Source organism: Rhea americana, unplaced genomic scaffold, assembly GCF_003343005.1.
Source record: "Rhea americana isolate MKP2758 unplaced genomic scaffold, rheAme1 scaffold_319, whole genome shotgun sequence".
NCBI lineage: Eukaryota > Metazoa > Chordata > Aves > Rheiformes > Rheidae > Rhea > Rhea americana.
The window spans coordinates 259,779-280,496 of NW_028186445.1; the positions used below are offsets into that span (position 1 = coordinate 259,779).

Consider the following 20,718-nt stretch of genomic DNA (forward strand, 5'->3'; position numbering starts at 1 on the left):
TGGGGGGTGGGGGTGTTGAGGTGCGCGTGGGGGTCCTAAGGGTGGGGATGTTAGGCCAGACAAGGGAAGGGAGCCCAGTGAATGTCCATGTGGGCGCCGAGCTGTGCTGGAGTTGGTACTGTTGGATGTGGGCGGCTGGGTCAGGCAGGTGGATGCTGACGGGAGGCAGGAGCAGGTGCTGTACACCCGGGAATGGGGACACTGATAGCGCAGGCAGGGGTTTGGAGAACTGAGGAGGCTTCGATGCGGGGTTGGGGACAGAGCTGGACACTACGGCAACAGCCATAGTACAAGGCAGTGCGTGGGACTGCTGCTTGATGGCCTCTCTCATCTTAGGCCAAYGACGCCTGTAAGTGCAATGGCTGGAAGAACCCCAACCCACCCACCGCCCCCCGCATGGACCTGCAGCAGCCTGTGACCAACCTGAGCGAGCCCTGCCGGAGCTGTGGACATGCGTTAGGTAACCTGCCATGGCACAGAGTCTGGGAGCGATGGCCGGGACCTGGCGTGACTCTGACGGGGCTCCTGTGGTGGGGAGGGGTGCTGAGCACATGGGTCTYACAACGGTTCTCTCTCCACCGCAGCGGACCACGTGTCCCACTTGGAGAACGTCTCAGAGGAGGAGATTAACCGGCTGCTGGGCATGGTAGTGGACGTTGAAAACCTCTTCATGTCGGTCCACAAGGAGGAGGACACAGACACCAAGCAGGTGTACTTCTACCTGTTCAAGGTACGTGTGGTGCTCATCAAGTCTAACTTCCCCGCTCACCGCAGAGCTCTGCTCAGAGGTCTCTCGGTGGTGCTGGGGGAGCTGACATGACTGTCTGTCGTCTTGCCCTCCCTCCACTGCCCTGTGTGATGTGCCAGGTGTGGAAGGATCTCTCTGCTCAGTTTTGTGCCAAGCAAGCAGAGCTGCTGGTGGGAGCCACGGATGGTGGGGCAGGCTGAACGACAGGAGGCAGGAGAAGGGAACGGGCAGACTGCCTGGGTGTTTTCTTTTTACTCCCTAGTCAGTGTCTGTCTAGTCATAGCTGAGGTTTTACTGTCTGGGCTGTGAACCACTCAACCAGCCCAGCCAGCARCCTGAAGAACTGGGATCTTTTCTGGAAGCCATCTGCTTTCCCTGAGTTGAGTTCACTTGGGARGGTATTTTCAGGGAAGAAACGAGTGTTTTCTGAAATGGGCCCTGGCACACTCTCAACTGCGTAAATTGGYGCAGCCCTATAACGGGCCGCTGATGTTTTGCTGCTCCCATCAGATGATGGTCTGGCCTGTTTCTTGGGACCTTGGCGTTAAAATAGTAACAATGTGTGATGCTGTCTTTGCAGCTCCTGAGGAAATGCATCCTGCAGATGAGCCAGCCTGTAGTTGAGGGGTCCCTGGGGAGCCCTCCTTTCGAGAAACCAAACATTGAGCAGGTGATGCCAAAGCTCTATTACGCTGACTTATCCTGTGTTTTGCTGCTTTTGCATGGTTCCAGTGCTGGGTAAAGGCCAAGGGTCTGCTTGTGCCCTTCTTGGTGCGTAGCACTGGAGGGACTGATGCTTCTTTCTCAATCYCATTTTGTGGTTTTCAGCCTCAGCGTTTTCCCTAATAATGTGAAAATAAAGGGCATCTTTCTGCATCTTGGTGACCTCTAGTCATCGCATTGCAAGCTCAGACTTTAGCTCTTAGCAGTATATTGGATTGCATTTTGCTGCAGCATTGGGTTACCAGGAAGTGTGTCTGGATCYGGGTGGGTGCTGGTCTTTGTCCCTGGGAATAAATCATTAGCAAGAGAGCCAGGATGGCTGGGAATGAGATGTGCTGAGTGGGAGCATAGGTACTGGCCAGTGATGGCCCATCTTGCTTCTGCTCTTTCCTTAGGCCTCTTTTATCGGCCTTTGACATGTCTCTGACCTGCTGTCCCCGCCCTGGGCTTTCCAGGTGCTCTTGTGACTGTGGCTTGGGACTTGCAGCTCTGGCTGGGGCTCTCTGCAGTGCTTGACACCCCTTCACCATCCCCTCTTCCTCTCTCCTAGGGAGTCTTGAACTTTGTCCAGTACAAGTTCAGCCACCTGCCCCCCAAGGAGCGGCAGACGATGTACGAGCTCTCAAAGATGTTCCTGCTTTGTCTTAACTACTGGAAGTTGGAGACGCCATCCCAGTTCCGCCAGCGCTCACAGAATGATGATGTGGCTACCTACAAGGTCAACTACACGAGGTAAGTGAGGAGGAGGAGGATCTGAGCCCAGCTAGCCTTTGGGGCAGAGTCAGGGTCTGCACAGCTTCTGTGGTCTCTGTTCAGGACTGACTGGTGATTCCTTGTATCTTCTGCCTCTTCCCAGCCCCACRGTCTAGGCACGCACTGGCTTGGGGACTGGCAAGTGGGAACCAGGAAGCTTCTCTTCTGGTTCCTGTCTCGTTTGGTCTGACTGTRCAGCACTGGTGTCTGAACCCTGCAGACCCCAGGGGCCTGGTTGTCATTCTGAAGCATTCATGAGTTGCACTGTGTGTCCAGAACACCGTGAGCCTCAYGCCTTCACGGACGCTCTGGCTTGTGTCTCTTGAGTCCTGACAGCTCTCCTGGATCACTGGTCCATGGTCTTAGACATCGCAGTGCGTATGCCAGCAGGCCACATGCTGCCATGTGTACAGGAGAGCCTGGATTTGGAAGTCACAAGCGCTCACTTTTTCTAAGGGCTGGGCAGCCAGAGTGCACGTTCCACAGGTGGCTGGGAGGTTGGGGATGAGTCATGGCCTCTGTTATTTGGAAGCAGTCTCTYCCCTGGATTCCTGCTCTCCTTACCCTTTTTCCCAAGGAGGTCCCTTGTACCAGCACTTGTCCCGGAGTGGATGCTRATGCTTAGGGGTTGCTGGCCCCTAGCAAGCGGACAAGTCCCTGGGAGTGTGTGCTCCGTTGCTTCCCAGGTGGTTGTGCTACTGCCATGTGCCGCAGAGCTGCGACAGCCTTCCCCGCTATGAGACCACGCACGTCTTTGGACGCAGCCTCCTGAAGTCTATCTTCACAGTCACTCGCCGGCAACTGCTGGAGAAGTTCCGGGTAGAGAAGGACAAGCTAGTGCCAGAGAAGCGGACGCTGATCCTCACCCACTTCCCCAAGTAGGTGCCCAGTGTGGGGAGGGTATRTACTTTTGGTGAGGGTCTCCTCCCTCGGGGGTGCTTGCCTGGGTGCTGTCTTCCCCTGCCGTAAGAGTGTCCCTTTGTATTCCCTGCTGCATGCTGAGCAGTGGGGCTGCACACGCTCCAACTTGCTAGCTAAYGTGCCATTCACTGCCCAGGTTCCTGTCGATGCTGGAGGAGGAGATCTATGGGGAGAACTCTCCTATCTGGGAAGCTGATTTCACAGTACCTGCCACTGAGGGTGGGCAGCTGGTGTCTCGCCCAGGTATCTTGGGGAGTACTTTACCGTGCAYTGGGGGCTGCTAGGATAAATGACCTGGTTGTGGGCAATGTTTTTGCCTGTAGCGATGGGATACAGCACTCAGAGGGGCTATGGATGGACTGATGCACATGCTTCTTYGGTGCATAATGAGGTGCTTTCTACCAGTCTCAGGTATTACTGGTTTCTTCCAGCTGCAGTTAGCACCGTTGCTGTGCCCACCACTCCACTCTTCAGCAAGAAGCTCAGCAACAGCAGCTCTTCAACAAACATGGATTCCAGCACCCCAGAGCCTATGCCAGGTAATGCTGATCTGGGCTCAGCACTGGCGGGAGCTGGGACTTTCTTTTGGTCCCAGCAGGCTCCTTCCTAGCATCTGGCTTTGATGTGCTGCTCCACTTCCCCAGGTGAGAAGCGGAAGCTGCCTGAGAGCCTGACACTGGAAGATGCCAAGCGGATTCGTGTTATGGGTGATATTCCCATGGAGCTGGTGAATGAGGTCATGCTGACCATCACAGACCCTGCTGCCATGCTGGGCCCTGAGGTATGTGGCAGGGGGGCATGCTGAGAATGCACCACAAACCTGGCTAGAAAGAGTAGCCAGCTTTTACCAGTGTTGCCAGGACCCAAGCTGACRTTTCAAAGGGCTTGTCTGTGGTCCCTACCTGGCAGGTGCTGGCAGTGCTGCCTCTGAGTGCCTGTGCCAGYGCTGACCTTCCCAGAGCTGGGCCCTGATTCCTGGGCAATGTGTTATTGGAGCTGGGAGGGGGAGGTCTCCGCACAGTGGTGCTTTAATTGAGCAGAGAGCTAAGCACAGGGTGCATTGTGCTCCCTCTGGCTCTCCAGGAGCCCATACCCAGAGAGATGCCTTCCTGATTTGGCTGGGCCTGTAAGCTTTTTCTTGAGGAGGAATTTGTGGGGCCAGTCTAACCTACCTGCCTGCCTCCCCTCCCAGACCAGCCTGCTGTCAGCAAATGCAGCGCGGGATGAGACTGCCCGGCTGGAGGAAAGACGGGGTATCATAGAGTTCCATGTCATTGGCAACTCACTCTCGCAGAAGTCCAACAAGAAGATCCTGATGTGGCTCGTGGGTTTGCAGAATGTTTTCTCGCACCAGCTGCCCCGCATGCCCAAGGAGTACATCACACGCCTTGTCTTTGACCCGTACGTAGCTCAGAGGGAAGCGCCTGGTGCTGGGCTGGTGTAGGGAGCTTCCTTCCTCACTCTCTGCATTGCTGCCAACAGAAAACACAAGACCCTGGCTCTGATCAAGGATGGCAGAGTGATCGGGGGGATCTGCTTCCGGATGTTCCCGACCCAGGGGTTCACAGAGATAGTCTTTTGCGCTGTGACATCGAATGAGCAAGTGAAGGTGAAGGCGGGGAGAGGCCGGTGGTGTGCAGGATGCATGGGTCCCTTCAAAGCAGAGTACAGCAGTCACAGTGTGAGGAGAAGCTGGGGAATGTTAGGGTGAAGGAGCAGCAGGACTGGGCTAGCAGGGACTGAGAGCAGGCAGGATGTGTTCCAGGTCCTGCTCTAGCTGCAAGGGAAGTGTGAGCTGAGTGGCTCAACCATGACAGCACATGGGTGTAATCCCAACCTTTTGGTAGCCAGAGCTGCTATAGAGTCCAGCCTTGCTTGATGCTGGCCATTTGTGAGGTGGAACGATTGCTCTGTGGGTGTCTTTCTGCCAAACTCACCTTGGCAGGACATGCTGTCCCCCTCTGTGGGATGCAAGAGAGGCTTTGGGTAGAAGGACTGTGCATCCTTGTCTGTGACCCCCAGGCTGCCTGGGGTCCCATAGTGTGTGGGGGCACCTGTCTCATGGCAGTTCCCCCAGGGCTATGGGACACACCTGATGAATCACCTGAAGGAGTACCACATCAAACACAACATCCTGTATTTCCTGACCTATGCAGATGAGTACGCCATTGGCTACTTCAAGAAGCAGGTAGGCTCCTTCCCTTTTACTGGCATCTTTCAGGCCAGGCCCTCCTGCTAACAAGCCACTCCTGACCAGCCCTCTCCCTTCTAGGGCTTTTCTAAGGACATCAAAGTCCCTAAGAGCCGCTACCTGGGCTATATCAAGGACTATGAGGGGGCAACCCTGATGGAGTGTGAGCTGAATCCCCGGATCCCCTACACTGAGCTCTCCCACATCATCAAGAAGCAGAAGGAGGTACGTCCTGTGGGCAGGTGGGTGCTCTCTAGGCTGTGCTTACCCTGGCTCCTGCTAGCCTTTCCCTGTACTAGAGCTGCCTTCAGCTACCCTGAAAGCAGAGGCTGGGGTGATGGGGATATACCAGTCCTTGGGAACCATCTCCYGAAGTCTCCCATATAAACAAGGTTCCAGGCAAGAGAGGGGTTATTGTGGTGGTACTAACAGTAGCAGGGGTTGGCTTTGCCCTTTGGTAGATGGATGGTACAGCCCATTGTTTTAGATCTACCAGAGCCCCATGTCATAATTTTGCTTCATGGAGTGATGGAGTGAATTCTGCTGTGCCTAAAACATCCTTCTCCGTCTTTTACAGATTATTAAGAAGCTGATTGAGAGGAAGCAAGCACAGATCCGCAAGGTCTACCCTGGCCTGACCTGCTTCAAGGAGGGTGTGCGGCAGATCCCTATTGAGAGTGTCCCTGGCATTCGTGAGTCTCACTTACTTCTAGCAGAAAAGGGGCGTCTTGCTGAAGAGCTCCTTCCTAGGCTGCAGTGCTGGTGCCAGCCCCTTCTGCTGTGGATGCTGCAGTTACCACCGCATGGCCAGACCATGGGACCACGCTGTCCTGTGACCACACAGAATGGCACTCCAGCTGAGGTCTGTGTGCTGGAGCTCTCTTTGCAAGAACAGATTGTAGCTTTTCACCCCAGCACCTGCACTGCAGGGGATGGAGCAGCTTTGCTCAGTACTACCAGTGCCATGGTCTGGGGTGCATGATCACAGGCCCTGACATATCCCCTCGGTTTGCTGCAGGTGATGATGTGGGGACAACCCTTGTCATTTTGAGCACAGGGCTGGTCATGGCTGCACTCTTCTGGGATGGTGGAGGGGTGGCTAGGAAGAGGCAGGGGCCTGTACTGATCACTCAGCAGGGTGCTGGATGCCTCATGCCTTGCGGGCACAGCTCTGTGATGATGTTGACTCTTTTCTTCCAGGAGAAACAGGATGGAAACCTTTAGGGAAGGAAAAGGGGTAAGTGCTAGTCTCTGTGTGGGAGTAAAAATGACTGATTTATTATGGTCAATTGGGCTGGGGGGGAACCTGGCTCAGGACAACTGCTGTACCTCACTCCTGGCAGTGACTAGAGGCTGTCTGGGCCCTCAGTAGTGACTCAGTACCAGCAATGGGGACATTAGATGTGACATGGTGAAAGCTGCTGGTGTGTCTGGAGGCTGGCAGGGAGCAGGACTTCCCTCATAGGGGAGACCATGAAAGGAGAGAGGGGACCAAGCCACAGCACACACCTGCCTGCTGGGTTGGAGAGGCTGCCCATGCTTGAGGCTGATGGACTGCGATTTTCTTTCTTCAGAAAAGAGCTGAAGGATCCAGACCAACTCTACAACACCCTGAAGAACCTTCTGGCCCAGATCAAGGTATGGGAGCAGGACGGGATGGTTCAGGGTGAGAGGATGGATCTCTGCTGAGAGTGTGCTGGGCTGCGAGAGTATCCAGATAGGCTATGTGTCCTTTCGCTCTGGTGTTTGTCCCCTCTGGCAGCCCTTGGAGCAGCCTCCCCATGGGCAGGTTGTCTTGGAGCTCCTCTGGCCTTGCTCTCTGCTGTGGGGGGGAAGATAAGGCTGACCCAAGCACAGCTTCCATCTCTGCTCCTAACTCTGCCCTAGCAGAGTGTACTGGCCTGTGGACAGTGCCCAGGGGAGTGGGACTGGTTCAGGTGCTGGAGCTGGCCTGCTGGGGAAGGTGAACGCTGCCTGCCTTCTCTCACTGCTGTAACCTGCTCTTTCTGCAGACCCACCCCAGTGCATGGCCCTTCATGGAGCCTGTGAAGAAGTCAGAGGCGCCAGACTACTACGAAATCATCCGCTTTCCCATCGGTAGGCAGTTCTGCCCTGCCTTTGGGAGGCAGAAGCACAGGGGAGGGAAGGCAGCAGTCTGCTTTGCCTTGGGGGCCTGACCTGCGTGCTGGGTAGAGCTGAGGTGCGGGACTGGTCCTCAGTACTCAGAGCTGGGGAGAGGGTTTCGTGATCAGCGTTCTGCTAGGGAGAGGGGCAAGTTGGGGTGTTCCGGTTGGTGTCTTGCCCCATGATGTGGGAGGAGGCTGCCTCCTCTGTGCCTGGTGGCAGGTGCGATGGCAAGGGCAGGTGAGCTGGGCTGGGGAGGGGGGACACAGAGGCACGATGGGGGTCTCACTCTTCCCTCCTGCCTCACAACCACCAGACCTGAAGACCATGACTGAGCGCCTCAAGAATCGCTACTATGTCACCAAGAAGCTGTTCATCGCTGATCTGCAGCGTATCATCACCAACTGCCGCGAGTACAACCCGCCTGACAGCGACTACTGCAAGTGTGCCAACACTTTGGAGAAGTTCTTCTACTTCAARCTCAAGGAAGGAGGGCTCATTGACAAATAGAGGAGCTGACCTGGTTTCTCCTTGGCCACCAGGACCCCAAGTCCCTGCTTCCCCCTGGCCACAGCCTGAGAGGGGCGGGGCTGCTGTTGACCCCCAAAAGAGCCTATGGGACTCAGCCCTGCTCATCTGAGCAGGGGCTGCTGGAGGGTTTGCTGCTGCTGAATAGCCTAGGGGAGCTGGCTCTTCTCTCTTCTGGGGTGAGCAGGGGAGCCTCATCTTGCAACTACCTTTTATCCTCGTGGTGGCAGCAGCCCCTCTCCTTGGGAGCTGCATGAGCAGCAGGGCTGGAGCAGCAGCTTCTGAGGGACTGCCCAGGGCAGGGATGGCACTAGGTGCAGCCTCTCCTTGTCCCTGCTCTGTGCAGGGCTGGGAAGCCCCCTGCTACCTGTGCTCCCCCCCCCGCCAAGGGATGTGCCTTCTGCCCTGGCTCTGTTAGCAAAAAGGGGCACATAAGTGCTTTGGTTTTCTGCATGGGCCACAGTTCCTGCCACCCCTGGGGTGCAGCGCCTGCTCCCCAGGACCAGCAAGCTGCACACGCACAGAGCACTTGCCTCTCTCCTTGAATGTACAGCAGGCCTTGGCCCTGCCGGCTCTGAGGAGCAGGGGCAGGGATGCTGCTTCAGGCCCAGGCTCTTGGGCGGATTCCCTGCTGTGACTAGGTGCTCTGCCCACTGCCCATTAGAGCTCCCTCCTGCCTCCTTATCAGTTCTTCCCTCCRTGCAGGGGCAGGTCTCCCCACGCCCGTGACGCTTTGCTGCTCTTCCACCTTCTGCTCTCTGAGCTCCGTTGCTCCCGGTGCAGTCAGGATGCCCAGCGTCTGCTGGCTCCCCAAGCCACGAGGCAGCGGAGCTGGGCCTGAGCACCTGTACTTTTCCTCCTGTACTTGGCTTGCAGAGCTGGCTCCTGCTCATGCCYCTGTCCTTGTGCCTCGTGGGCCGAGGTCCCTCCATGCCTCTCTGGGAACAGTGCAGGGGGAATGTCTGACTGTAGCACTAACTTACCCCTGCCTGCCTGCCCTCACTTGCTTAATGCCTGCTGCCTTATTGTCTGTGCTGTCCTTGCTGTGGGCACGCTGGTGCTGCTCCACAGGCTTGCTGGCCTCGCTGGGGTGGGACCCAGCCTTGTCCAACTGTTCCTGTCCACCCATTCCCTYTGCCTGTTTTTTTTGTTTCTTTCTTTTTTTTCTTTTTTTTAAAATAAACATCCTTGTGCAGAGCTGGCTGCATCCTTGCATCGGACCCTGCCACAAGGCTGGGCTGGGCTGGCAGCCTCGGCTGCTTGGAGGAGCTGGAGCGTCTGCAGGCCCCGGGTGGGGTATTCGGGGGTGAGAGGGGGGTTGTAAGAGAGGGGCAGCGGCTGAGCGCAGGAGTGCCCGGCACGGACGGGGGCGGCGACGCGGTGCCGCCCAGTAGGCTGGGCTCTGCCCGGTTTCGGTTTCTGCCCGTGAGCGGGGCTCCCCGAGGGGGGGAGCCGGGCGGGCGGCGGGGGAGCCGGGCTGCGGCCGCAGCCGGGAGGAAGTCGCGCAGGGTGGGACCCTTCGCCCGGGCTCGGCTCGGCTCGGCTCGGCTCGGAGCCGGGCGCCGCCGACGCGGGCCCCCCTCGCTGGGGCTCCCGGCAGGAAGCGCCGCTGCCAGGTTTCGTTTTTCGGGCTGGGGAAGCCGAGGGTGCTGGAGCCTCCCTGGGCTCCGCGCGGCAGCGGCCGGGCTGCTGCGGCGCTGCTGGCGATGGACCTGCGGGACTACCAGTGGGAAGTGATCACCCCGGCCCTGGGTGGCGAGAACAGCATCATCTGGCTGCCCACGGGCGCCGGGAAGACCCGTGCCGCCGTCCACGTCTGCAAGAGGCACCTGGAGACCAGGCAGCAGGGCAAGGTCGCTGTGCTGGTCAACAAGGTACTGGTGGGCCTCCTGCCYTCGAGGGGAGAGGGGAGATGCAATGAGGGGGCCAAGTCCATCCCAAGCCAGGCAGCCCAGCCCTGCCACCCTTCCCAGCTGGTCCTCAGGCTCTCCRCAGAGGTGGTTCAGTCCAACAGCCCTGGACAGTGTTTCCAGGCTAGGGCTGAGCTGCTGGCAGCCAGGTTTCTCACGGGAGACAYGTGGTTTGGTAGGTGCACCTGGTGGACCAGCATGCCAAGAACGAGTTCCATGTGCTCCAGGATGCCTTCAGGATCACAGCCATCAGCGGGGACAACAACCAAAAATTCCTCTTTGCCTGGGTGGTGAAGCAGAACGATATTGTGATCTGCACTGCCCAGATCCTGCAGAACGCGCTGGTCAGCAAGGAGGAGGACACRCATGTGGAGCTGACGGGTAGGCAGCAGGGTGCAAACACCACAGTCACAGGGGGTTCGTTCCTCTCTATATGGCTGTGTTGGGGAGGGTGAGTGGCATGGGATTGCYCTGGGCTGAGCAACTGCAGCTCCCAGCCTGCTTCTGCGTTGCTCATTTCAAATCTCCTCCCTCGCCCTGGCACAGATTTTTCCCTGCTGGTGATAGACGAGTGCCACCACACACACAAGGACGCCGTCTACAACAAAATCATGCTGAATTACCTCCAGCACAAAATGAGAGGGCAGCAGAACCTACCACAGATCCTGGGTCTGACAGCATCACCCGGCACTGGGGGTGCAACATCCTTTGAAGGAGCTGTAGAGCACATCCTGCAGGTAGGTCAACTACAGGCAGGACCCTCCCATCCTGTGTGCTGAGCGCTCCTGCCCGGGAATAGACTCCAGGGATTGCAAGACTGTAACAGCCCAGGGCTGCAGTATGGTTTCTCCTAGCATTTTGTGGGAATGGAGATTGATGACCCTGCTCTGCAGACACTGTGCAGCTGCCTGGCCCGAGCACAAGGGAGGCATCCCAAAACACGTTGAGATGTCTGCAGGTGCCATGCAGTGCAAGTGCCTGAAAAGCAACTGCTCTTCAGGCTGCTGTGGCACATCTGGAGCTGGGATGGGGTGTGTTCCCCTGTTGTGGTTCATCCAGTGTCTGGATGAGGGGATTTCTCCYTTTTAGATCTGTGCCAACCTGGATGCTGCTAAAATCACATCAGCCCAAGAGCACTTCCATGAGCTGCAGACCCAAGTCCCTCAGCCCAGGAAGCAGTACAACTTGTGCCAGGAGAGAGCAGAGGTAAGGAGCAGCATGTCGAAGCAGCTAGGGGTGCTCTCTGAGCAAAGCCCCTGAGCCCCGCTGCAGCAGAGGGGAGGTTTTTGCCTAGGAGGGTTAAGTTCCTCCATCTGCTTAGCTCAAGACAACCTGAGCGAACCCAGAGCTTTCATGCAGGGTGGTCCCATAAACAGCTAGGTCCTGCTGTAGAAACAGCCTCTGACCCTAGGCTAAATGTTCTCTGAGCTGTACCTGAATTTCCCTCATTCCTTGAATACTGAGCCCTTGTTTACTCTCAGGATCCCTTTGGAGACCAGCTGAAGAAAATCATGGACCAGATCCAACAGTACATGGGCACACCTAGCCTGCCACAGGACTTTGGCACACAGATTTACGAGCAGCGCATCGTGGAGCTGGAGAAAAAAGGTAAGGAGGTTGAGCAGTGGCAGGGTGTGCCCTGCAAGAGCAGAGTGASGTGCTGAGCCTGTGCTGGATGTGTGTGGAGTAGAGCTGATAAATGGGGAGGCGGAGGGCAGGCTGTGACCACAGCATGTCCTGTCCCTCTACAGCAGCAGAGACGTTTTGTCGCAAGACGCGCGTGTGTGCGCTGCACCTGCGGAAGTACAATGATGCCTTGCTGATCAACGACACGGTGCGCATGATYGATGCCTTCCAGTGCCTCAGGGAGTTCTACCTCTCGGAAAGGGACATGAAGGATCCGACAGAGCATTTCCTTGCTACCACATTTGAGGGTAAAGAAAGGACCTGGATGGGTGCAGCCAGGGGTTTTGGGGTCCAGGCCACACTGGAGGTAACAGGGAGCACTTCTCATTCCCCATCTRCCCTGCACAGAGAACAGGACATGCTTGCTGGAGCTCGCCAGGATCCAGCAGTATGAGAACCCCCGGCTGAGCAAGCTGGAGAAGATCCTGCAGGAGCAGTTCCAGTCTCCGGGCACTTCTCGTGGCATCGTTTTTACCAAAACCCGCCAGAGCGCCCACAGCCTGCACAGCTGGCTGAAGGACACAGCATCGCTCCATGGGCTGGACATCAGGGCTGCAGTTCTCACTGGGGCTGGTTACAGCAACCAGACCAAGCACATGACACAGGTGAACAGGGGCTTCCACAGCCCKTTTGGGCCACAGGTCTTTAGGGGAGAGGCTGGGGCCAGGCCAGTTTCTGCAGAGCCATGCAGCAGATGCTGAGGAGTGGGTGGGAGGTCCCAGGAGCCCAAAGTTGAAGCCTTCCTTTCCCACCCACTCTGCACACAGGCACTGAAACTGGCTGCTTGGAAGTTTGTAGGGGCTATGGGTGCTCCTAGGGACTAGGAGCCCTAGGCAGCCCCCATGTAYCCTGCTCCAGGATGGAGCTTCTGAAGCATCTGTTCCTCTTTCCTTCCAGAATGAGCAACAGGATGTGATCAAGTTGTTCCGCAAGGGAGATGTCAACCTGCTCTTCTCGACCAGTGTGGCTGAGGAGGGCCTGGATATCCCAGAGTGCAACATCGTGGTTCGCTATGGGCTTATGACCAATGAGATCGCCATGATGCAGGTAGGTGGCCAGGCTCCCTCCAGCTGCTCTCCCTGGCTCCATGTGCCTGGCCTTGGCAGAGTGACAGCCTGCCGAGATGCCCCAAGTGCTGCCCAGCTGGGACGCRCGGGTCCTTTCACACCCCACGCTCTCTGGTGGCTGCAGGTCCCTCGGCCTTTGGCAGAGCATTTCCTTGGGATGGTGCAGTGGGGTGGGATGCTGGATCTGGCCTCACGGAGAGGCAGGGGGGGAGTGTGCAGAGCCATCAGAGGCCCTGCAGCCTGGGGCTGACAGCGGAGAGGTGAGGGGCCAACTGCAGCCCATCCCTGCTGACCGCAGCGTTTGTGCCCTTCCGCTGCAGGCCAGAGGCCGTGCCCGTGCTGAGAACAGCGTGTACTCCATCCTCRCCAAAGCAAGCAGCAGGGAGGTCTCCCGGGAGCTGCTCAACGAGGAGCTCATAGAGCTCATGATCCGGGCGATCAGAGAGGTGCAAAACATGCCCGAGAGGGAGTACCGCCTCAAGGTGAGCACTTGGCATAGCTTCTTCCTGCATCTGCCCCTTGGACACATCCCTCTGCACGCTGGCTTTTGGCTGTGTGCTCTCCTCTTGGGGCAGCACTAGATCCTAGGAGGGGTAAGCAAAATGTGGGCCTTTCGGAGAGGTGCACAGGGCAGCATACACCCATGGTGTGCAAGTCCCTCCTGCTGCACGCTCCGCKCTCTGCAGAGTGGTGCATCTCTCCATGGCTGCATCCTTCATGGAGTCTGTGGTCTGTCTGTGTTTCTGCACTGACCCATGTCCTCCATGCTGTCCTGCCTCCTCCCTTCCCTCTTTCCCAGATCATGGAGCTGCAGCGAAATGCTGTTGTCAGCTGGCAAATGAAGGAAGCCAAGAACAGCGAGAGGCGGCAGTTGCATGACCCAGGCACTGTTTACTTCTACTGTGTCAACTGCAGCATGGCTGTGTGCCATGGCAGTGACATTCGCACCGTGGAGGGCATGCACCATGTCAACATCAACCCCCTCTTCAGGTAGGAGCAGAGCCCCGGCAGTCAGGCATCCCTCACACGAGCTGCCACACGCTCTGCTTGGGCTGGCCAGGATGGATGGCAGCAGTGCGCGAGTCAGGCTGTTTGGGCAGAGCTGCTGTGGCAGGCCTCTTTCCCGGGGTAACCTGTCCAGGGAGGTCTCTTGGTCTTTGTGCATCTGTATGGGAGCACATGTACTACCTGATTTGTGGCCCCTGGAGCATCCTCCTTACTGTGCCTTTTGGTCGCTTCCTCACAGGTTTTATTACAGAGTCACACCTGGGAAAGTGCAATTTGAGCGGTCTTTCAAGGACTGGGAGCCTGGGTGCCGCATYGTGTGCAACGAGTGCAGCCAGGTGAGCGAGGCACGCAGCAGCCCCCGGCTGGTGGGCCTTTGTGGCTCCTCACCCATAGCTGCAGCTGAGTCAAAGGTGGCAGGGCAGAAGGGGCTGTGTCACTTGTACATGCACTCTTGACCCGTTATCCTGGCTGAGAACTGGAGGTTATGCTTCATTCAGCACGTGCCCGTGTGACGTGTGCGCTGCACGTGGGGGACGTGGACRTGGGTACCTGTCTCTAAAGGGGGATGTACCCTAGGAGCAAGGAGCTTCTTCCAACACCTAGGTATGGGGTTGGGTTCATGGTCCTGCAGCACTGGGATGCTGCACTGTGGGTCCAGGACTGTGTGACTGTCCCCCTCTGCCCAYGCAGGACTGGGGAATGGAGATGATCTACCGCGGGGTGACGTTGCCCATCCTCTGCATCAAAAACTTTGTGGTGGAGACGCCGGCTGAAAAGAGGAAGCACAAGAAGTGGAGCAGCATGACGTTCCCTGTCGAGGAGTTTGACTACCTGGAGTACTGCTCCAGCATCGATGACCAGCCCTTCTAGTGTGAAGTCTGCTTACAAAGGACTATTCCAGGCCCCCTCCTGGGGCAATGGGATCCCTTGGCATGGGAACYTCCCCCCGGCCCGTGTGTACGGAGTGCTGCAGCTTGCTCCTCAGAAGCATGGGGAGCTCTTTTCCTCTGCAGACCGAGCTGCTGCAGCGCATCTCTTGCTAGAGCCTGCAGCTGCAGGGGGAGAAGGCTTCGCTGTGCCAGCACCAGGGCCCTTTCCCACAGAAGTGACTGAAGGGTCCAGAACAACCTGGCAAGGGACTCGGATAGCAAAGAGCCCTTCTCTGCTCGCTGTCTAGCTGCTCCCYGTGTTGCACCTTGCCCCCTTCTCCCCCAGCTCGCGCAGGCACTGGGGAGCAGGACCCCAAGCCCCCTCCCCAGCTCTGCCGCCAGCCGCTGTGTTGTCCCATGGGAATGAACTGTCTGACGGCTTTCTGCTTTCCCTGGGGTGTAGGAGAGTGTCTGTAGGAGCAGGAGGATGTCAGGGACCCCATCCTCGTCCTCAGCCAGGTGCCTCTGCGCAGCGTGGGGCCCCGCTCAGCTCTGTGGGGCCCCGCAAGCCCAGCCATGCCAGACYGCGGTGCTCGCCGAGCCGAGCCATCCCTGCTGCTCTCTTCCCTGGCTGTTTCCACAGCCTGCACACCACCGAGACATGAGAACCAGCCATTTTACACGGGCTCTGGGCATGATCCAGCTTTTCTCTGGCGGTCTCTGATCTGCTTTATGAAGATAATTGTCCTCCATTAAAACCTGGTGTGCGTGTGCTGGATAGAAGTGAAGTGTTGGCGGTTTCATTCATTGYAAGAGCTCGCTGCTCGCAGGCAGGTTTGATGCAGGGCAGCCCTCCCTCCAGGCAGCCCACGCGCTGATGCCTCCTGCCCTCGGCAGAGCTCGATGGGAAGCGTGCGGGATGCTGCCGCCTYGGCCGCCGCTCCGCGGCTGGGAAATACCAGGCAGCTTCAGCCTTCCCTTGGAGGGTTTCTCGTGGATGAGAGCGGGCAGGCAGAGACGGCAGCGCGGAGCCCCCTGAGCCGAACGCTCCCGTCCCATCGCACGCCGTGTCGGCTGGGCCGGGGCCTCGCCGGCAGCAGCCCTGGGCCTGGACGGGGCTCCCGCAGCCCGCGGAGCGAGTCGCCGGCCTGGGGCCGCCCCAGCCCCTGCCGCTGCCTGCCGCTACYGGCCAGAACAACCCGCCTCTGAGCAGCGAATCCTTCCTGCGAGCCGGAACACGCATCTGCCCCCCGTCCGGGGCGGCTCAGCCTGCAGGGGAGCGGCAGGTAGCCACAGCCGCGCCGGCGGGGAAGGAAGGGGCTGCCGAGGCTGGAGTCCAGCGAGGTGCGCGGCGGGCGCCCTGCCCGTGGCCCGGTGSGGTTTGCCGGGCCGGGGAAGGGAGAGGGCAGAGCCCGGCGAGGCTGCGGGGAGCGAGGGGGGCTCGAGCGCAGCAGGCGCCGCGGGGGGCTCCGGTGCCCTCGGGGGGCTCCCGCCGGCTCCGGAGGCTGCGTCGGACGGTGCTGACGGGGCGGCCCGGCGCAGGCGGCCCTTCCCCGGCACTGCGCTCCCGCGGCGGGTCGCTAGAGGGAAGCCGCTGCCCGGCGTCGGCTGGGCCGCGGCGGTGCCGGGCCGTCGGGGCGGGCTGCCGGAGCCGCTCTGCGGGCCGGGGCTCGGCTCGGTGCCGGCCCGTAGCCTGGTCGCCGCGGGGTGCTCAGCGCGGTGCAGGGGCTCCGCCGCGGCCGTCGTGCGGCGGCGCTGGGGCCGGGGTCGCCTCGCTCGGGAGCGGGGCCGCTGCGGGGCCGCCTGGCGCAGCCGCGCACCGTGCACGGGCCCCTCGGAGGAGGGAGGAGGACAGCTTTTACATCGGGKTGCAGTGGCTGCTGGCCCAGGCAGGGGCGTCTGGGTGCCCGAGAGTTTGTTGTCTCTGCTTGAGATTTGGTCCCCCTCGAGTGGCGCGGCCTGGGAAGGTCGTACCAGGTCACCCCGGCCGGGGTTTGTGCCTGCCTGYGCTCCCCTGCTGCTCCCTGCAGCCCGTGGCCAGTCCCTGCTCCGCCGCCCRCTGAGCCGGGGCAGAGCCCGGGCGCTGGGGACAGGGCAGCTCCTCTCCTCCGGCCCCGCTGCTGGCACAGCGCCCAGGCGGCTGAGGGTCACCAGGAACTGTGCATCTGCATTTTCAAACCATGAGTCTCACCGAAAGCAAAGCCCTCTGTGCCCGCCTCGCAGGTGCCATCCTGCTTTTTTGGCAACGAGCAGGTGGGGGGGCTCTGGTGGGGGGCTCTGCGGCAGGCCCCTGCAGCATCTGTTTGGGGGGGGACAGGCAGCAACGAGCGTCCGAGAGCGCGCGTGAGCAGGCTGTGAGGGGCAGGAGCTGGGCTGGCTGCGTCGGGGCGCCCTGGAGGGGAGTCCGGGGCGGGCCGGTGGGAGAAGGGGGCACACAGCGGTGAGCAGGATGGGGCCGGCCCCGCTGCCGCCCCGGGCTCGGCTTTGCAGGCGCGCGATGGAGCACGGGCTCCTCGCCGTGAGCAGCTGCCGGCAGCTGATGGTCTCCAGCGAGCACAGGGCTCGGGCCGAGCGTGCCGCTCTTGCACGACTTTGAAGGCAGCRGCTTCTGCCGTAAGGAGGCATAGCCCGGTTTCGGGCAGCGTTAGCCCCGGGGGAAACATGAAACCCAGCTCCTGTTCCTCAGAAAAGAGGTAATGAGGCCATTTGAGTTATTTGTAGCTCTCTGTGGGCTGGGATGGCCTCTCCTACCTCTCCCCAGGCAAAATCCCTCCTGCTGGGACCCCAGATCATTTTACTAGGCTCAAATTGCCCTGATTTATGCTCGGAGAATCCAGGCTGCAAGTTAACCTGGTGGTGCCCGCGTGCAGCTGGTGTGACCTCGCGCCAGCTTGGATGGACCCGCTGTCGCCTGAGCCCCAGGCAGCGGCGGGCGGCTTGTCCTGTGATTAAAGCGGAGGGCGAGCCCCCCTTGGTCCCTCGAATTGCCCTGTCGATAAACGTGCATTAGCGAGGGCTGCGGGAGCAGTGCCGGTGTCCTGGCACCTCCCTACTCCGTAACCTCGGGATTTAAGTCTGTGTTCGGAGCATCTCTGCTCATCTCAGCTCCCCGAAGCACTTCCATTCCTGGCTCTTGTAACTCCCTGCCTAGCAGCAGGGACGGGACCATTAGAGCGGCAGCAAACTGCTGCTGCAGCAGCTTCCGCTGGCAGAGGAGCCGGGAAGGTGTTTTCCAGCTGCGAAAGAGCTTCCTGCAGACGGACACAGGGCAGAGGCTTGGGGCAAGGCCAGGTTTACRTCCCCGGAGCGCCGGAGCCCTGCTCCCACCGCAGCACGTGCCCGCAGACCCCCTGAGCCAGAGCGCTGCAGCTATTTGTTTTTATACAGCTCATTTCATTTTTCACCAGTGCATCAGAAATGAACAGTTCACCTTTCAAATGCACCAGCTAAGCAAACCCTGATCCATTCTGYTTGGAAACGCCTCAAATTGGCCCTTTCCCCGAGGCCGAGGTTTTAACAGGGACTTAGCACTCAATCTGTTTAGCTTATCRAAAAGGTGCCTGAGATGTGACTTGATTACAGCATGCAAGTACCTTCCCAGGGAGAAAACTGGCAGGTATTATAGGGCTCTTTAACTTAGCTAAGAGAGGAATAGTAAGAACTGAAGGCTTGAAAAAGTCAGACAAACTGAAACTCAGAATGAGGTGGGGGTCTCCAACGGGGAGCTGGCGAGCCGCCGGAGCAGGTCCCTGGAAGCGCCTCGGGCGCCTTTCCCGGGTGATGTCGTGGCAGAAGCGCAGGGGAAGGGGCCGGGGTGCTGCCGGGGGGCCGGCCCGGGCGCAGGCAGCGTGCCGAGGTTGGCAGGTCCTTCCCGGGGTCTCGGCAAGCCGCCTCCGCGCTCAGAAACGCGGCTCTCGCCCGCTGGGGAAGGTGGACGTCGGTGCCCGCGCCGCGTGTGTCCGGCGGGCTGGAGCGTCCTGCTGGGAGCAGCCCGCCGATCCGCAGGATCGCTGGGGAGCACGGGCCGGCGTTCCCGTCCGGGCTCGGCAGCAGGACTCGCCGGTCCGGCCCCGTGCGGCTCCGGCCCTGGCAGACATGGCCTCGGGCAGCAGCAGGCTGAGTGTGGTGGCACCATGGGGCAAAAGGGGGCCTGAATTTTGCTCCCCAGGCCCGTCGCAGAATCAGGCGGCTGCCTGGTACCTGYGCGGTGCCTGGGAGCACCTCAGCTCCGGGGTGACCCTCTCCAGGGATCGCTGGAGCTTCCCTTGCTGCARCAAGGGAAATTCCAGCCAGAGCAGCTCGGGCCAAGAAACAGAAGCCCTTTCTTGGCTCCGTGCTTATCTTCCCCTCTCCTCCTCACCGAGAGCGGCTCCCACGGAGAGCCGGGTGCCCGGCAYGCTGCCGGCAGCGTGCAAATCAAACGGGAGCATCCTCGGCCTCCTCCGTCCCGCTGCCACTACCAACCGCTGCGCGCTTGATGATTCCCGCCGGGAGGGRAGCTCGGCTGCTAGCACGTCAGGTTGCCGATGGATTAAACGGGGGGATTAGCATCAAACCGCTCCCCTCCCGCCCCGAGTGGGGAGACGGGCTGTATCATTGTGGCGGTTTTAGTCTGATCAGGCTAAAAATGCTGCTGGGCGAGCGGAGGGGCGACGCCGGGGCGCGCGGGCACGGTGCCGCCAGCCCGCCCGTACCGGGGCCGCCGTGAGCGGGGCTCCGCGTCCCCCGCCGGGTTTCGCCGGCCTCTCCGCCGCGGTGTGCGCCCGGGCTGCGGCGGCAGACGTGCGGCCGCCCCTGGGTCAGGCCCGTCCGTTTCTCAGACGCGAGCTGCGCGTGTTGTTTGGAGGCAGCAATTCCCTTTGCAACGCGGCAGCCTTCCCGGAGAAGCTGCCTTCCAGCCCACGGGCTCGTCTGCCGGCTCTCGGGGCAAATTTAGATTGCCAGTTTTGTAAGATTGGCCTAGGAAATTGGTTGTCCCTATTTAATATCTCTGCTTCCATTTTCCCGTTCCTGGTTGCTCCTCAGAGATTGAGACCTGGCGAGCGGGGGCTGCAGCCGCTTGTCAAACGCCTCCCGAGGAGGGCGCGGAGCCGAAGCCGGAGCGGGGGAGGCTCCCAGCTCTGCAAGGGAAGCAACCAAGCAACTGCTAGCAATTTCCTCCCTGCTGTTGCTGCCTGACGGTGCTCAGCTGTGGACAGCAGAGGATGAAACAGCTTTGCAGGTGCAAAAGAAAATCTGTCTTCCCAGCAGCTCCCAGATCTCTGAGCCAGGGGACAATGATGCAACTCTGATCTGACTGCTGCGGCACTGCAAACTTGCCAGCTTTTATCACAAGTTCCCTCCCCGTCTGCGATCACAGGATCCACTATCAGCACCAGGGCACAGCACTGACCTCTCAGCTGCTACTTCAAAAAATAAACTAAAATCTCTAATCCCAGGTATGTGTTTAACAAAAAGAATTTGTCCCGCTCTGGCTCATGGCAGGGGCCGTGCAGGCAGCCCAGAGCGCGGCGCGGGGGCTCGCTGCCGCTTTGGACCAAAGCGGAGCTGGGGAGTCGGCCTGCCTCGGCTCCCTGCCTCCTYTTCGGCCTGAATCTCCTTGAGTTACCTGGTTGCTTAAATCTGAGGAGTATTTCCAGGGCGGCTAAGGGCCGGCTGYCTGCAAAGGGGGGCAGACCGGGCTGGCGAGGGGCCGTGGCGGGGCGGGGGGCCGCTCGCCGCCTCGCCCGGCACCTCGGGCTCCTGCCTCTCCTTGGCGCCGCGGCGAAGGGAGCGCGCGGGAAGCTCCGCGCCCCGCGTCCTGGGCCGGTTTGCGCAGAGCTGGCCGAGGGCTCCCGGGGAGCCGGGCTAGAAGCGCTGCGCGGGCGCCCTGCAGCGAGGGGCTCGGCAGACCCCCGCTGCGCGAAGGGGTTTGCCCTGCCGAGCTCCGAGGCCGAGGTCCCGCCTGGGACCGGCGCCGAGGAGCAGCCGCCGCCTCGGTCCGTCGAGCGCAGGAAAGCTGCGAGCGTCGCCCTTCTTCGGCTTTCGGGCCCCTCCGCGTCGGGGCGGGGAGGGAGGGACGGAGCTTACGCTGGGTCGGGAGGCGCCGTGCGCGACGCCTGCGCGGCCCGGAGAGGACGAGTAACACAAGTTAAAAACCTCGAAAAAACCCGGAGCCGAATTTCACGCACCAAATATCAGGGCCGCGATT

General features: G+C 59.9%; 3 protein-coding genes across 4 annotated transcripts in view; all 3 read left to right on the plus strand.

Annotated features, from left to right (window-relative positions):
* The window catches only part of LOC146592784 (heat shock protein beta-11-like), a 2,724-nt gene extending 2,519 nt beyond the window's left edge, over positions 1–205 (plus strand). Inside the window, exon 2 of the mRNA XM_085310436.1 lies at positions 41–205. Within this exon, the coding sequence (XP_085166562.1) occupies positions 41–205 (165 nt within the window). The remainder of the gene's footprint in view (positions 1–40) is intronic.
* Positions 60–9,185, plus strand: KAT2A (lysine acetyltransferase 2A). Its single transcript, XM_085310388.1, has 17 exons — positions 60–460; positions 585–730; positions 1,329–1,418; positions 2,022–2,203; positions 2,911–3,102; positions 3,282–3,388; positions 3,577–3,684; positions 3,790–3,926; positions 4,338–4,546; positions 4,628–4,754; positions 5,223–5,333; positions 5,418–5,561; positions 5,914–6,028; positions 6,537–6,573; positions 6,911–6,974; positions 7,349–7,433; positions 7,777–9,185. Exons 1-17 carry the CDS (start codon positions 397–399, stop codon positions 7,968–7,970), a joined length of 2,112 nt encoding a protein of 703 aa, XP_085166514.1. The 5' UTR covers positions 60–396; the 3' UTR covers positions 7,971–9,185.
* A 322-nt stretch (positions 9,186–9,507) lies between these two features.
* On the plus strand, positions 9,508–15,311 carry DHX58 (DExH-box helicase 58). Of its 2 annotated transcripts, none has more exons than XR_014896526.1 (12): positions 9,508–9,862; positions 10,078–10,279; positions 10,445–10,635; positions 10,988–11,104; positions 11,380–11,506; positions 11,650–11,832; positions 11,933–12,189; positions 12,482–12,631; positions 12,972–13,133; positions 13,451–13,641; positions 13,898–14,262; positions 14,350–14,438. XR_014896526.1 is itself a non-coding variant. In XM_085310387.1 (12 exons), exons 1-12 carry the CDS (start codon positions 9,695–9,697, stop codon positions 14,527–14,529), a joined length of 2,025 nt encoding a protein of 674 aa, XP_085166513.1. In that variant the 5' UTR covers positions 9,508–9,694; the 3' UTR covers positions 14,530–15,311. The 2 variants fall into 2 exon arrangements, 1 of the variants encoding a protein (XP_085166513.1); XM_085310387.1 differs by having other exon boundaries at positions 13,898–13,994; positions 14,350–15,311.
* Positions 15,312–20,718: the final 5,407 nt, after the last annotated feature.